Genomic DNA, 17523 nt, shown 5'->3' on the forward strand with positions numbered 1-17523 from the left:
ATAATAATGTGCTTAATGTACAACAGTGAGGCAAAGGGAAGAATTTTCTTTTGCAAAACTTGCTTTAGAAGTGATTAAGATTTGTAATGTTTTACAAAAAGCTCTCTTTTAAATGCATTGCATTCATGACATAGTGGTTGTGTAGGTGGAGTAGGACTTGTGTGTGCAGTGTTCATCGAGAAAATAGCACAAAGCACATTCACATGCCATTGAGACACAATAGTGGGCGTTGATAAAAATTTGTAGTACTAGAGCTTTGAAAACATATCCTGGGCTGGTGCCGGTTTTAATCTCTCCTGAAAATGAGAATTTCACCTTTAAAACGAGATCACTTTTTCATTAGATGATAATACATGAATAAGGCTCAGTATGGTGGAAATTTGGTTATACCACTGTAAAAGTTGGGAGACCATTGTGATAGCTGTTTTGTATTCTAGACTCTAAATAATACATTGAAAACTGTCTTATGGGCAATTTCTGAAGCTTTGGAGCTGTTCCTCTCCAGCCTCCCTGGGTGTGGACAGTTACTGAGTTCCTGGCACTATGTGTATGCCAAGCACGGTGCTGCACAGATTCAGAAGGGAGGTAAGCTCCTGAGAATGACATTTTAGGGCTCTTTTTATAGGTTAAGAAATAGATCTTAAGAAGTGTAATTCATCTGAGGTCAGACAGCTGGGGGCAGAGTGAAGACCTCAAGCATTTTGGCTTAGCAAAGCGCTGATTTATATCGGGCCTTTCTGCTTTTGCGACAGCAAATCGTAATCACTGTAATACACCTCTGTGGTAGGAATTTTATAAATGGAGATCAAGATACAATTTTAACTTACAAGTTTTTCGATTTTAGAATTTCTGGGAAATTAACATTTGAATAAGACTTTTTAGTATAGTGACATTCTTATGATGCAAACAACTTTTTTAGGTGTCATGCTTTTACCAAAAACATGGAAAAATGTGATCTTAACCTAAAAAGACTTTAAATGTGGATTCTAAGCCATCTAAAGTCATTAGGATTTTAACTCCCTAAGTAGTGCTTTTAAACAATTAAGTTCTGTTTGGAGTGCCTTTGTGTTATCTTAAAAAAAAAAATGCTGCTTGAATTTTTGCTTTTTCAGATTATCGTAGGTAACAGATGGTTTGCACTTAGTTCAGTGAGCCAAATAAAAAAAGAGCAGACTTTGCAAAAAATTTGTGTTGATAGTGCATTTTTTCTCCCTGAGATGGATCACATGAACTTTCTGAATAATGAATAGCATATTTACACTATTCTGATCTTTTTTGCTACAGAGTACAAAAAGAATGTGAAGGACAAACAACCCAGCCTTGTCACTTTAAAAGTTATTCTTGTAAATTATTGAGAGTGTTTTTCTATTCTTACTGCATTGCTAACTCTAGGTATGTTGCATGTCCTGACTACTTCTAAAATTGATGAATTGTTCCAGTGACTTTGAAAACTGAAGGCACTTTTTATGTCATTGAACTACATTGAAATAGTAGTAAATTAATTTCTATAAGGATTTTAAACCTTCAACAAAGCCTCGAGAACCCACATCATTTCTCTAATCTCAATTTTGGAAGTATTTAGTACAGTTGCTATCTAATATTTGACTTTCCGTTGATTGACCATCACCGGTCTGTTCATAGTTGTTCGTTAACTCTTGTGTGTGCTGGTGAAAGGTGGAGGTGATGCTGGCATAAGGCAGGCAGGACGGTATTACCGAAGTGGAGGGAAATTGACTAGTGAGGAGTGTAGACACCAGCTGTAGCTGTTGGTACCAATGGTAATGGAAAGACTCTTCTGTTTTAAGAATGGGCCTTTACTTCATCATGTATAATTTTAATGCATTACATATTAGACTAGGGGAATCAGTGAGACTGAACTAAATAATTTCACTTCTACTTTTGTATGTATGAATCAGAATTCACGCTCTTTTCAAGAGTTGGAAGAAAAGTGCTCATTTTACTGAACTACGTATAATTTGTATCGAAGGAAATAAAAGGGGGAACAAAGAATGAAAGAATCTTTATTCTTTTTTTGCCCTCAACAAAATGATGTCTGTAGAATAATGTTTTAAAGCAGAGAAAGTAATCTCTCTAGTGTTCACTTTGACAGAACTACTGAAATTATTTCCTCAGTTGAATTTTCTACGTCTTTAAAGACATATACAGCATTGCTAGTTTTAATAAAACATGAGATTCTAGGCTCAGAACAAGCTTATGCATTTCGTTTCAAGCAGAACCATGCCTGACCATTCCTCATAGGTGTGTGTCTTATGTAAGCATGGGCTGGAGTTTGTACATATGCAGACATATCTGCAGAAAAGTCAAAATTTCCTAACTGGTAACATAAATGACAATATTTCATATTTAAAAACAATAAAATGCTGAGAATATCTGTAACTGTAGAAAACAGCATTTTCTTCTTAACTTCTTAATCCCCAATACTAAATGTTGGTTTTTTCTCAACTGTTTATTTCAGTGCTTAGGAAAAGAGAGGCTTAGAGCTGATATCAGAAGGTCCCTAAGTTCGTTTCTGCCCTAGACGAAAAATAGCAAGTAGCCCATTCTCATTTATTATTCCCTCAGTTTTCCCACTAAGAGCTTCTTGACATCTCTTCTGACCACACCAGGTACGATGGCACTCACAGACGTTAGAGACCCTGTTTGTGCAGCTGGGATGTTCCTGGGGCGGTGGGAGCTGGTGGCTGGTTAAGATAATTCAGTTTATAATCGCAGGAGCGTTTACAGCAGGCTCCAGGTTTTCTTCTCCTCCTTCTTCCTGCCCCTTACTCCTCTTCTTTCCTCTTCCTCCTCTTTCCTTCTCTCTTCTCATTTTTCTTCTTCTGAGCGTTTATGGGCGAACTCTAGTTAAACTTGAGCCATCTCGCTCACCAGAGATCGCGCTGTCAAGGCTGAGATCTTTCGTAGACTGCACTCTGGATGTCTCCGTTAACTGCTGTCCTTGGCATGTAGGTTGTATTTTCTCCTTTGGAGAAGGTCAGCCTGAAGAACCTCACAACATGCACGTGGCAGAGGCTGTGGCGAGCACGCTAGTGTTGGGGAAACCACACATCAGCATCTACTTTCTGGCACAAGAGCAGTATCCTTGCCATCCTCCTCTCATTCTCTTCTTACACTCCGCTTCTCTCAATCCTGACTGTAAATGCGGACTTCAGGACAACTGGCAACCTTGCAGAGGATATAAACAAACCAAATAGTGAATATAGGGCATGTAATTCTGTAACTTTTTAGAAAAGGCTGCTTTCTCAACCATTTCTAGCTTCATGTTAACTTTGTATGGAAGAGCACTTTGTAGTTACTCTAGAAAAGGGCCAGTGTTGTGTTTTCTCTAGATGGCAGCCTCTCCATTAATTACGACATTTAGTCATTGTTTTTCTGAGTAACTTTTTTTTTTTTAAACATTGACACCTGAGCTAACATCTGTTGCCAATCTTTTTTATTTTTTTTATTCTTTCTTCTTCTCCTCAAAGCCCCCAAGTGCATAGTTGTATATTCCAGTTGTAGGTCCTTCTGGTTGTGCTATGTGCAACGCTGCCTCAGCTTAGCTTGATGAGCGGTGCCATGTCCGCGCCCAGGATCTGAACCAGCGAAACCCTGGGCTGCCAAAGTGGAGCACGTGAACTTAACCACTCGGCCATGGGGCCAGCCCCTCTCAGTAACTTTTAAATGGCGCTAGGAAGGGCTCGGTTGATTTAATTAGACTAATACAGTTACTACTTTTTCAAATCCTGTTGTTACATTTGTTATTGTAAAAATTATTCACAGGATAGAATTCAATGAATTAGATTTGTATTCAAGTATTATCTATCTCTAAAGCATTAAGCATTGTGTATTTATTAAAAGAATTATTACACTTAAAAAACAGCTACTGGCAGAACATATTTTAGACCAGCTTTTTCAAGGATAATGACCATTTTATAAGGACTTACAAGGCACTCAGTGGGGGCTTTACAAACCCTAAACAGCCTTCTCCATTGAGAAAATTACCGATTTACAACTTAGACTCTAAAACTTAGAATTTAGAGAGTTGGAACCTATACGAGCACTTGTGACATTCTTTCACAAGCCACCTCTTGACAAACTGACATACGGAAGCAGTGATTTCACAGCATTATTTGCTATTCTTCAAGCAAATGAAATTTTTGACTCATGGGCCCAAAGATAAACCTTAAATTTTATAATTTCACTTTATTTTTTGAACATACGGGCACTCAGTAGTTATGGAATGCCCACTTTTCTGTGCAGGACTTCTCTGTGTTCTTAGATACAGACACTAATTTTAAAAAAAAGGACATGTTCTTTGAGCTCTTGGAACTTATAGTCTGAGTCAGACTTACTGGTCTCTCTGTACCCAGAACAGAATAGCAAATGATAGGGCTTTTTTCCCCTAAGTCTTAGAGACATAAAATTAATATCTATCATTGAAAAATAGAACCCCACGTGGTTCTGAAGTAAAATTACATGCCTGTCTCAGCATTCTTGAAGTGTTTTTTTCTATTTAAAAATTTTTTATTGTGAAATACACATCATGAAATTTACCGTATTAACCAGTTTTAAGCATACATTTCAGCAGTGTTAATTCACACTGTTGTACAACCAATGTCTAGAACTTCTTGTAAAACTAAAACTCTGTACCCATTAAGCAACTCCCCATTTCCCTCTCCTCTCACCCTGCCACATGCCATTCTATGAATTTGACTTCTGTAGGTCCCTCATGTAAGTGGAATCAACACACTATTTGTCTTTTTGTGACTGGTTTATTTCACTTAGCATAATGTCTTCAAGGTTCGTCCGTGTTGTAATGTGTCAGAATTTCCTTCATTTTTAAGGCTGCATAAATATTCCATTGTATGTGTACACCTCATTTTGTTTAACCTTTCATCAGTCGAAGGAAACTTGCATTGCTTCTACCGTTTGGCTATTGTGAATGATGCTGCTGTGAACATGGGGGTGCAAATATCTGTTTGAATCCCTGCTTTCAATTCTTTTGGATATATACCCAGAAGTAGAATTGCTGGATCATATAGTAATTTTGTTTTTAATTTTTTGAGGAATTACCATACTGTTTTTTTTGGTATTTTGCTTTGAGGAAGATTAGCCCTGAGCTAACATCTGCTGCCAATCCTCCTCTTTTTTGCTGAAGAAGACTGGCCCTGAGCTAACATCCGTGCTCATCTTCCTCTACTTTATCTGTGGGATGCCTACCACAGCATGGCTTGCCAAGCAGTGCCATTTCCACACCCAGGATCTGAACCGGTGAACCCCGGGCCACCAAAGCGGAATGTGTGAACTTAACCGCTGGGCCATAGGGCCAGCCCCTTACCATACTGTTTTGATAGTGGTTGAACTATTTTATGTTCCCACCAATAGTGCACAAGGTTTCTAGTTTCTCCACATTCTCACTAACACATTATTTTATTTTTTTATTAACAGCCATCCTAATGGGTGTTAAAGCATTTTTATAGTTACAAACTTGCTCTAAAACCAAAATACAAAATGAGGCACTTTCATTCATTCACACAAAAAGAAGTTTAAAACCTTGCCTGGTTATTTTTCTAGGATTTAAGAATTTTTTGTTTTATTCTCAGGATGAGTTGCGTTTTATATACGTCTATATAATAGCATTGGTCAAAAAAAGAAACTCCTAGTCTTCTCTCAACCCACAAACAGCATGTGCACATCAAAGACGCACAATAGTCTTTATTCTTTGTTACTAGGGTTCGTGCTCCGCCCTTATAGGATTGCCTGGGACCAGAAGCATCTCTGCACATTCGTGAGGCTTCCTTGACCTCACAGAGTCTCTCATTGGTTTGGTCCCAGTTCTCTGGGTCCAGGCATGTAATACAAAGGAATGAAACAGGTCACTGCAAAATAGTATAGGAATGGTAGGGAACTGTGGTGAACCAGAGAACAACCAATATTAAAAATACTGTGTGCCCGAAAACCTACCCTGGGAGTTGGGAGGAGTGACTGATAAAACCCCGCTGGGGCTGGCCCCGTGACCTAGTGGTTAAGTTCTGCAAGCTCTGCTTCGGTGGCCCTAATTCAGTTCCCAGTGCAGACCTACACCACTCAGTAGCCATACACGATAGAGGAAGACTGGCACAGGTGTTAGCTCAGGGCGAATTTTCCTTAACAAAGAAAAATAACCCAGCAGAGTCCCTGACATTGTGAAAAAAGTAGATGTGAAAGGAGACTGTAGCCTAGAAAACCCATGTTTTTTGCTCCAAATATGTTGGAACACATTGGTGTATAAAACAATTGCAAATATATTTTCCCTTCTTAAAAATACACATAGAGGGGGCCAGCCCTGTGGCCAAGTGGTTCAGTTTGCGCGCTCCGCTCTGGCGGCCCAGGATTTTGCCGGTTCGGATCCTGGGCGCAGACATGGCACAGCTCGTCACGCCATGCTGAGGCAGCATCCCACATGCCACAACTAGAAAGACCCACAACTAAAAATACACAACTATGTACTGGGGGGCTTTGGGAAGAAAAAGGAAAAATAAAAAAAATCTTTAAAGAAGAAATACACATAGAAAGGAAGAGACTGGGAGATACGTAGCAGCTGTTGATTAGAGTTGACTCCTTAAAGCTATCTACTGCAATGATTTAAATTTTAAGTCTTCCAGACTTCCCTCTTCTCTTAAAGCTGCTCTGAGCGGGAGCAAAAGTCAGTCTTGCTCAGTGGAATGTCCTTCCCCTGCTTCTTAGATCCTGTGTTCATCTTATAGGCTGGCTTCAACATCCTTTCTTTCAGCCAAAAGTGTTGTCTTGTAAAAATGGTCAATGAAAGCCTCATCTCCAAGCAGATTCTTCTCTTTCAAATTCATGGATCACAACTACCTTAGGTCTTGGAAGTATCTCAGCAGTGAGGATAAAGACAATGGAGAGTTGATAAATTTTACTGAAATGAGAAAGATAAAAATCTGTTGGTGTGTGATGTGAATATTCCCCGTGTTTGGTTTTGTCATTGTCTGGGCAAAGTGGGTAAAGGGCAGAAGTTTTCTTTTCTGGTTTTGTAGAAAATTGTTCTATGCAGGTTCCTTGGTAGAGCTTTCATTAAAGGTATTACCTACTAGTCTGAATTCAGTATTCCTTACAGGGGTACAGGGAAAAGGGGAGAGGAAAAGAGGAGTTATGGTTGTTAACACTAAAATAGACTTGTTGCATCAAGTGAACCTTTAAACTGAGGAAAGGTTTACCAAATCAATATTTATGTGATCTGAGTAGTGGATGTGAAATGGTGTAATGTCCCTTGGCACTTTTCCAAAGTCATCAATATTATGAGGACATACTTCATGGGTTTGTAAATTTTCTAGTCACTGTGAACTTCCGTGACTGCCACTATTTGGAAGGTGAGGCTATTGCGTGAGGTGGGAAGCCGTTGGCAATACGCACTTTGGTATAAACTGTTCGCTTGTAATCTGACAGTGGTTTATACATAGGCAGAGAATCAAGAAAAACTTAGTGTTTTAGCCACAAAAAAGAAATCGTATCATTAAATCCTAGAATCTGAGTTGGCGCCTACCTTAGCTAATACCCTTCTAACTCAACCTGGTTCTGCAGATTTCTGAATCTTTCCGAATTACATGTCCTCTGTTTAAAATAATGACAGAAACATGAACATTAACTGGGAGGCAGCTTCTTGTGAGTAGGAACACTATTAGGGAGGTCTCTATTTTATTGGGTCAGTATTGTACTCTTTTTTATCTTATATCCTTTATTCGGAGTTTTGTCTTGTAGTATAACCTGGGTAGAGTCCTTGTCGTCTTACATCTTGCCATTCACATATTTGAAGAAAGTTATCATCTCTTCTCTAAGTCCTTTTTTTCCTCAAGAGTGAAAAATAGTGAAATATAGAAATACTACCACCTTATGTTTCTGAAGCTGTTTGCTATTTGCCAGATGCTTTTCTTGTTCGTGTAATAGCAGATTGGGTTTTAAAGTTGAGGAGAAGACTGAGACTCCGGTGACTGGCCCAGGCACATGGCCGGTGACTCTCAGCGCTTACTGGCTGGACATAGAGCAGGGTTCTGTCCCTGGGCCCCAGCGACATCCCTGCTTATTGTACCTGAACACCTGCAGTTTCTTTAATTGCTTTGCAAGAGGTGGTGTGGTTTCCAGACCCCTAACCCTATCCTGGCCACTCTTCACTGGACATGCTTGGTCAGCATTTAAAAAAAATTTAGTGGCTATAGCCAAACATCCATCCATTCAGGAAATATGCGAGTGGCTGCTATGTGCCAGGCGTTCTCTAGGTATTGGGCATACACCAGTGAACAAAGCAGTCACATGACATCCCTGCCCTCAAGAAGCTTACATTCTGAGGGTTTACACTGGGGTTCAGGCCACTGCTCCCACAACCAACACCCAAGAGGAGTTTGGAAAAGGGGACCACAGAGTTCGCATACCAGATTCTGTGCTGTTAAAGAGTGAAGGTGGAAATTGTATATGAAAACTTCAGATGATGTATCAAATATGTATCTACTATCTCTGCTCATTTCTCCCTTTTCATCCGTTCAAACAGATTAAGAAAATAATGTTGACTTCCACTGCAGTGTACCAATTTATTTCCAGGCACAAAACAAGGCCACAGAAAAACTTTGGTAATAGAAGAGAAAGGTCCCTGATATTACCAGAGGACATTTGAAATAAAAATCCAAGCAAAATGTAAAAACCATGGAAGATTTGATTTTGCAGGGCCAAAAGACTTTATTTGTTCTGAAATATGTTTCAAATTCAGAAATATGGGGGGAATTGAGAATATTAGATATTTGAGAACCCAAGAGGTGGATAAGGAATGAACTAGATAAATTGTGAAATGAATACAGTGTTTCAGAAAATGTTGTATGTTTTAGTAAAAGCAGTAAAAGCCTTCAGCTTGTTATTGCAGGAAGCCTTCTTAGAGTAAGTCATTGGAGGATTTTGTAGCTAGAAGGAATAAGTTTTAATATGTGTTGGAATTTTTGATACAAATATAAGTTAATGATACTTATCCAGTTATTTTTCTTGGTTCTTAGTTTTTCTCCATTGCTTATATTTTAATAACTGTTCCACGTCTTAAGATAGTGCAGTTCATGAGTTTGAAAGGTTACAATCTATTGGAGATGAGGTTTTAAGATCCCAACATCTTCCCAATATATTTTTGGTAACGTCTTGCTGATGACTTTCAAATTATCTTTCATCAGCTGCGTGTTAGGTGGGCTGCCAAGAGCCTGGGAGCAGCTGGAATTCTGCATTTCTCCTTGTTTCTAGGTTATGACATGGAGGAGAGAACCTGTGCTTTGGAGCCACACAGCCTTAGGTTCAAATTGTGCTCTGTGATTTTGAGCAAGCTACTTAACATCCCTGAGCATCAGTGTCATCATCTGAAGATGGGGCATTTTCCTCAAGGTGATTGTGAGGCCTAAATAAAATATTGCATGAGAGAGCAATGAATGACCCCAATTATTAGTTTTTATTTTCATATCCCAAAGCCTGTGGTAAAATGGCCTTGCTTAAAAATGGAATCTCCTTTGAATTGTTTTTTCTTCCCAAATGATAGTCTCAAATATTTCTTCCTGCCTCCCTCCCTCCCTCGTTTCTCACTCTTTCTCACAGCATCAGAACTAAAGGAACACTATCCTGCATCTCCAGCAATTCTCCTTCTCTTCAGCATGCTATATTGAGTTCGATGATGTAATCGTTAGCTAACATTGGCCTTTACCCAAGCTGTGGCGACAAATTTCTTTCCTTAAGGCATACTCTGGATACTATTTCATCTCAGTTTAGAATGTGTACTTCATAACTGGACTATTTGTTGGCAGAGAACTGCCTGTGCTTTGCTTTCTGGGATGTGGAAGTTAACACTGTGCTCCTCAGAGCTCTCTGCTTCCTCAGACCAGTGCTCATCACAGGAAATAGTCTGAAAGAATTGTAAACTTCATGCTTGTCTCTTTCCGTGGGGTCAACCGACCCACATCTTCAGTGGCTGTAACAAAATACAACCATTAGCGAAAAAAAAGTTTTGTGGGTTTTTTTTTGGTTGTGAAACTTCATGACATTGCTTCTAAAAGGCTAATGCCCATGTTATGTCTTCTTATGAAGAGTCAGACAGACTTGATTTTGTATTGTGACTTTGATATGTACTGGCTAGTACCTAACCTCTCTGAGCTTTGGTTGTCTCATCTGTAAACTAGACATAGTAGTAGTACCTACCTCATAGGGTTATTGGGTAATTTCATTGGGTCAGTATATGTAATGCACTTAGCCTAGCTCCTAAAACCTAGTATGCCTTTGACAAATGTTAGCTCTTAGTAGTAGCAGCAGAAGTAAAAGTCATAGCGGTGATAGTATGTTCACGTACATTTTATGAACATGTCTCATTCCAGGGACTTAGCAGAACTCTTCTTAAATTTTAAATTGATGATTGCCTACTCTTTAAGCAATATCAATGCAAGTCTCTCTCTTCTTATATATTCCTGCTGCCATTTTTCTCTTCCCAGGATAACTGTAGGTTGCCTGTCCCTGAATCCTGTTCCTTCCAGCTCTGCCCTCAAGGTCAGCCTCCACTGAGGAGGTGGACTTAACAGGCTCTTCTCTGGCTTCTGACCCTGCCTTGATAAGTAGGTGCTTGTTGCCTTGTGGCTCCCAAATCTTTGCTTCAGATGCTTCAGGCTATTTCTCTTTTTCCTTTGCTACTGCATCTTGTCCCCTTCATTCACTTCCAGGTCACTTATATAAAGAGGCAGGTTTCTCCAGGTCTTCTGAGTAAGAGTGGCCAGGTTCCTAAAACAAAAGTTAACATTCAGTTTACCAAGCTTACACTTTCTGATTGCTTAAAATATTTTCTGCCATCTCTTCTCCATAAAGCCTTCCAGACTGACCCAAGAAGAATACCCTGCTTCTTCTAGGAAACCTGGCACTGGATCCAGCATCAATGTCTACTTGTAGAACAACTGATGGATTGGAACTGCTTATTCCTCAGCAATGAATTGGGGAAAAGAAGAGTTTTCTGTAAGAAGGAACTATTGGTGATTATTATAGTGAAACACATATATTAAAGCTCTCTATATTATATTTAGTCTTGAATGCTATTTGGCACTGATTTTAGAGTTTGGGGCATTTTGAGACTTTGATAAGTGTCAAATGTGTTTTAAATCTTAAAACATAGGTTGTGCGTAACAGATAGCAAACATGTTTTAGGAAAGAATCATCAAAGACAGAAAGTTTCTTATTGTGGCATATGTTCCATCAAAATATATTTCAAGGCAGAGTCGTATCAAGTTTAGGGATTCATGAGAATGTATTTTTGGCTATAATAGATAATATATATGTATATATGTTATATATATTTGTATATCTCCTTTAATTCTTTAATAAAAATGTTAGTACTTTTTCAACACAGAAATTGTTAAAAATTTTGAAAATAGTAAAAAAATTAAAAATATTTTAGTATCTTTTTCAGTTCAAGGATGTGTGGTAAGTGCCAAAGGAGTTCTCTGAAGACACATAGAGCACAGTTTCTGCCCTCCAGGTTTATCAGATGTGTATGTGTTGGGGACAGGATAATAAGCCAAATACATATGGTGCTCCGGTCCAGGGCACAGGTGATGACTGCCATCCGGAGAGATGTCAACAGGCTATCTTTGAGCTCTCTGAAAAGGGATCACTTCCACTGGAGGGGATCAAGAGGAAGTTTCATGGAGAAGGTAGGATTTGGAAAGGATCTTGATAGGGGAGTAAAAGGATATCTACAGGTAGACGTGAGGTTGAGAAGACATTCTTGATGGGGAAACAGCAGGACAAAGGACTCTAAAGAGTGTGAGACCTGCTGGCAAAATAGCACCCAATTTTCTTTGACCAAAGTAAGGGGGGGATGGAAGGGAATTGGAGGGAGGGGAAAGGAAAGGAAATAACAGTAATAGCTCACATTTATTGAGTACTTTGTGCCAGGCACTGTTTTAAACACTCATGTTAACTAATTTAATCCTAAGGAAGATACGACTAGACATACAGGTTGGCTCATAGTTGGGACTTTGAATGAGGTCAGGAGTTTGCATTTTGGTTTGCAGTGAGGTGTCTGAATTGCAGCAAGGAATAACTGAGCTCCTGTGGAGTGAGGACCATGGGATGAACTGAGGTTACAACAATGAGGATAGCGTTCATGGAAATTTTAAATTGCAGTAATTGGGCATATATTTAGTCCCCGTGAGCAGTAGTGTTAGTATTTTGATATTTGCAAATTTCCAGGTCTCCAAGAAAGAGGATATCTTTTGAAATAGAGTAGCACATGAGTTTATTTTATACTTCAGTATTGATTTGTGACCACAGAACTGCTATATAAAAATTTTTAAAAGTATCTTAAGAGCAAATCAATTCTGTTACCTGCTTTAAAGATACTTAACTTTTAAACCTTGAGCTAAAATAAATGTTACTGAAATGACCTTCTGTAAACCTATTTCAGGCTTAGCATTTTTTAGATATAATTTGATTTTGAAGGAAAACACATAGTACCATAACAATATTTACTCTCACCTGTTCCTTGATATTATTGATTAAGCTAGTATATGCAAAGTAACTACTTTTTTTTTTTCCTTTTGGTCTTTTTTGTAGTCCTTGAGACTTTTTAGGATACTTGCCTTCTAGGAAAAATATATTTAAAGTATGAAAGTGTATATTTTGATAGAGGGAGGGCAAAGAAATGTTTATATTTCAGAAAAATGCAGGGAAATGCTCATAAGAATTCAGGCCAAAATTTGGGAAAACTGTGTTTTTCCCACACACCAAAAAGCTTGTAAACAGCCTATGTTTGTTCTTTGTGATTGATGGCCAGGGGACAGTGCAAGGTTGAAAGCATTCACATCAGATTAATTTGGCAGGGTTCTGACAGTTCCCTGATATTTAATTCTAGGTACACTTTCTGTCCTGTTATTTCTGTGTAAACTTCTTGGTTAAGGAGTTACACTGAGGGAGTCCTGCTGTCTTATCCACCCTGAATTGTGCCTGCCATCCATCTAGTGCCTCTGGAATCCTGCTCCCAGGCCAGACCTTGCTGTGAAGACAGCCCTGGTGGGACCCAGCCCAACGGTGGTGCCAGTAGCCCTGGAGAGGGGCTCTTCACTGGAAGAAGCAGCACTGGGCTGTGGCCTCTTTTCGGCTTTCTGGCAGCAAGTCTTTCATTAGCATGGGGTGCTGGGATATGCTTGGCTAAGGAGGAAAACCCGAGGCAAAGTGTTGAAGAAAGTCCAACTCTTTACTTGTGTCCATGCCCAGAATGATGCATTGCTTGTATGCAGCCAGTTGTAAAAGGAAGAAACCAAACCCAAATGTGAAATGCGAGTTTCTTAATGCTTTCGTTTCCAAGTTTAAAGTTTTCTTGCAGGCAACTTCCCTGGGGAGATATCACCCAGTGGCCATGCTCAGGAAATTGTATTTGCAAAGTTCTTTGAACTGAGGCTACAGAATATCATTGAGACTGAACAATAATGTCAATAGTGGCTGTAGCAAGACCTCTTAGGCAAGAGGAAGAGAGGAATCTAGGCTATACTTGGGGCCTTAGAGACTAAAATCCAATCTGATACTCTTTGACTTTTAACTGGTTTAAATGCTACACTAATTATAAGGAGCAAGTACATGAGGATTTCTATTTCCATAAATATAGTGGGCTATATTTTAAGTGGATTGAAAATTAGTCAATCATATTTACTATAATCTATCATCTTAATTTGTGTTTTGTATTTTTTCTCATTTCTTGGCAATTTTTGGATTTTACTTATTTTTCCATTTATTTCCTCCCCTTATTTAAATGATATGCACTCTACTTCTATTCTTTTAGTGCATACCTCTGAAATTTTACCATGCATACTTTTAAAAAAGTCCCTCAGCTCTCCTCTTTAATGATACAAAAACCATAAAATTCATGAACTATAACTTACCTGTATTTGCTGTCTTGCATTTTAGTTTCTGAATTCTCTCTTTAGCTGTGTCTAATATGTTATTTAACTCATACACTGAGTTTTTAATTTATTTGATTATATTTTTTATTTCTATAAGTTCTGTTCTTTTAAAAAATCTGCCTGGTTATTTTGGTTGTCTCTTGTTTTGATTCATTTTTTAAAATTTAATCGTTTATTTCTTTGAACTTTTTCTACATAGTTATTCCATATGCTTGTCTAGTATTTCCAGTATCTAAAGTCTTAGGGGGTTTAAATCTGCTGGTTGTTTCCATTGACTCTTACATGTAATGGTTTATTTTATTATTTGTGTTTGGAAATTTTTGATTATGAACTCATGTTGAATTTAATCAGTGGGAATTCTGAAGGCCTAAATAGGGTAGGCTTTCCTCTGGGGAGGACTTAGATTTGTATTCACAAATACGCTAACAGACTACTTTATTAGGTGCATAAAACTGCTACTGACCTGGACTACATTAGCCCCCTTTGTCCTGCCCCAGCACAGTCTTAGTTTCAACTCTCTCATCTGGAGGAGGGCCTGAGGCTTTGTGCTTACATAGACATTTTTCCCTTCATATTAACTTACCGTCCAGTCTTCTGCTTTCATCTCTCTTCTTCGTGTTTATCCTCTCTGTATCTGTCTATCTGTCTGTTTCTTTCTGTGTGTGTGTCTGTCTGTCTCTGTCTCTTTGCCTTGGGAAATTTCCATTATTTTCAACTGAGCTCTACCATATGATGTCGTCTCTTACCTAGGATTTAGCTGTGTTTTTGTAGGAAAGCTCTGCAGAGTATGCAGCCCACTATATTTATGGAAACAGAAATCTTCATGTACTTGCTCAGAATAATTAGTGTAGGGAAATTTTGTAGTTTTCAATAAACAATTATGATATGAGAAAGATATACCTACAAGAATTAACAGTTACATATATTTGTAAAATTTAGCCTCTCATTTCTCAGGTCTCCTGACATCTGAAAGACTGTTGTAGAGCCTTCAAGAGACTAATGTCAGTAGGCTGATGTTTGAGTATAAAGGAATTTTTTGTTCAGAAAGAGAATTTTTGCTTCTTAAGCACAAAATCAAGATTTTTTTTCTCTCCTTTAAATTCCTCTCCTAAAATTTGGATAAAGAAGAAAAGACTTGTTTATACAAAATCTCTTGGAGGAGAGGGGTGCGAGGGGGCGAGGATGGAAGGGGAGCCTGCCCCTTTGGTCTCATTGGGCTTCCCTGAAATGCCTTTGGGGAGTGAGTTGGAGAACCACTGAGCGGAGGTGCAGCTTTGGCCACCTAGTTAGGAAGTAGCTCTCTTCCTCTCAGAGCGTTGCAAGGCACATAGTTTGGTCATGAGTAGCTGGAGATAGAACTCAGTGTGATTACCCATGTGGTGCCATTGACAGAGCACTGGATGGAATGGGGAGACCTAGCTTCTGAACCAGTCTCATTGGCTGTCTGTGTGCCCGGAAAAAGTCCCCGGGCTTCAGTTCTCTCCTTTAAATTTAGAGTACTGGACTGGCAATCCACTTTATTCTAAATCTTAATTTCTATGGATCTGCATATCTTCAAAAATAAAAGTAAATAGCTTTTATAAATGAATTATTTTTGGTGTTCCAAGTTGCGAGTTTCAAACACACGTCTTTGGTTTATATTATAAGTTAACAAGAGCCACTACCATGCGTTGAGTGCCTGCTCTGGAGTGAGCACTTCACATGCATCATCCCGTTTGACCTTCATAACAACCTTCTGAGAATGATGTCTTCATTTTACTAATGAGAAAATGAGGGCTCACAAGTAAACACGGTCTGCCTGCCTCTAAAACCCCACGCTCTTCCTACCTGGCTTGCTAATTTTAGGAGTCTGCTTTTATCACTTAGCTATAGGATCAAATGCGTGTGGATGGTAATATTATAATTACACTTGCTTCATATTAGAATTTTGGAATTGATGCCTGGAAGGATGGGAATAATTGTTTTGTTGTTGTTGCCATTGTAAAGGAGCTAACAAAAAGCAATTTGCCCGCTCCTTCCCCCTTCAACCCCACCCTGGGAATGAGTAAAATAATTGGCTTAAGTCTTTATGTATTTTTGTACGTAGTTTTGACTGTCACGTCGAACCCTGATTTTTTTCTAGCTTGTTTGTAGTGGGGAAAATTAAGAGCCACAATGTGCCATTAGGAACAACTTCTTAGCATACGTGACTGGTTTCTCTGTGCTCACTTGCTGTGCATAGTGATAGTACTTTAACTTTTGGAAGTGGAGAAGTTACCAAAAATTATTGATCGGGCAAGAGTCAAGGATGGCTCAGAGCTAGACTCCACCCCTGCCTCTAGATGAAGTTATAATCTAACGTGGTGGTAGTTTTCCACATATTTTCCCGACATTTGTGTTCTTAAAGCTATCCTTCAGCCCACCAGAGAAGTTTGCCTTGACTTTTTCAATTGAATAATACCCTTCACTGGGTATCTTAGATATGCTACGCTCTTGGTCTGCCCCATTAGAAAGAACACTTTGGTTATGAGTATTTCTCTATTTGAAGAAACAGGAGGTATTTAGGATGCTAAAAAAAAAAAAAAAGAAAACAACTAAACAGACAAGCTCTAGAATATGAAACAAGGAAATGGCCCAGAGTCGTAGTTGTAATTATTAGTATTTGTTGCATTTTCATCTGATTCCTAAATAAATTATCTTTACACTCACAGAAAGATGTCCTAGAGAAAGGACACTACACAGATAGGGGTTCGGATGTGTGACCTGTAGGAGTGGCAAGTCCTGAGGGAGGCACAAGTGATAATATGAACCATTTGTTTCCTGGGGTTTTCATTCGACAATGAGCTGTTTACCCTCAAATTATCACGCTGGAGTTCTGCGTGCTTGGTTAGCGATTGGGTGCCTGGGAGCTCATGCTCAGAGCACATTAGGCAACTCAGTGGTGCTAAAGCTGTAAATGATGAAACGTTTTGCTGCTTGCAAACAAGAACATTCCGGCAAACTGGATTTGTTGAAACCTTCCTGTGAAAGATTCTTAAACAAACTTGGTCTTTGTTGACATAAGACAAATAAAATAGAGAGGCCAAGTAGTGAGAGTTTAGGAGGCTCAAAGAATTTGCACAAGCTATACTTTTTGGTAATAGTCATAAAATGTTTGTCCCTTGGTGATAGGAAATCATTTGCTTACACCTTAGAACATTCCCTAATGACCAGCTAGATTCAGTCTGTGTACCCTAGATTTAAAAAAAGTAGATTTCTAAATAGTCAGAGAAAATATGGATGTAACTTCATGGACTATATGTAACCCTAAAAGATAATACTGTTTGGAAAGAAGAAAAGACAAATTCAATCAAAATCCTAATCAGGTAATGTGCTCAGAGTGAGGAAGAGGAAGAGCTGATCCCAGACAGGTTCGTTATGGCCGCAATAATGGAGTTCATTTGAGGGGCTCAGACTTAAAAGGTAATGGTATGAATCTGTGAAAAATACAAAGGAATGTTTGAGCTGAAACTTCATGAAATATTTAGCCAGGAAGGTGACCAAGAAAGGGGGAACCTGGTGTGGTAGTGGTGAGTGACTGAGAGAAGGC

General features: G+C 38.9%; 1 protein-coding gene across 8 annotated transcripts in view; it reads left to right on the forward strand.

Moving 5' to 3' along the window:
* SLC7A2 (solute carrier family 7 member 2) overlaps positions 1-17523 on the forward strand; it is a 65046-nt gene that overhangs the window by 8642 nt on the left and 38881 nt on the right. The window contains exons 2-3 of one of the 8 annotated variants that reach the window (XM_046648514.1): positions 9274-9411; positions 10870-11013. The exons of 2 other annotated variants lie outside the window; for them this stretch is intronic. In XM_046648514.1, the coding sequence (XP_046504470.1) occupies positions 10987-11013 (27 nt within the window). In that variant the 5' untranslated portion in view covers positions 9274-9411; positions 10870-10986. Of the gene's footprint in view, positions 1-9273; positions 9412-10869; positions 11014-11464; positions 11709-17523 lie in introns of those variants that run through there. 5 more of the 8 variants (XM_046648516.1, XM_046648515.1, XM_046648517.1 and 2 more) reach the window with 5 other exon arrangements.

This window comes from Equus quagga, chromosome 22, assembly GCF_021613505.1.
Source record: "Equus quagga isolate Etosha38 chromosome 22, UCLA_HA_Equagga_1.0, whole genome shotgun sequence".
NCBI lineage: Eukaryota > Metazoa > Chordata > Mammalia > Perissodactyla > Equidae > Equus > Equus quagga.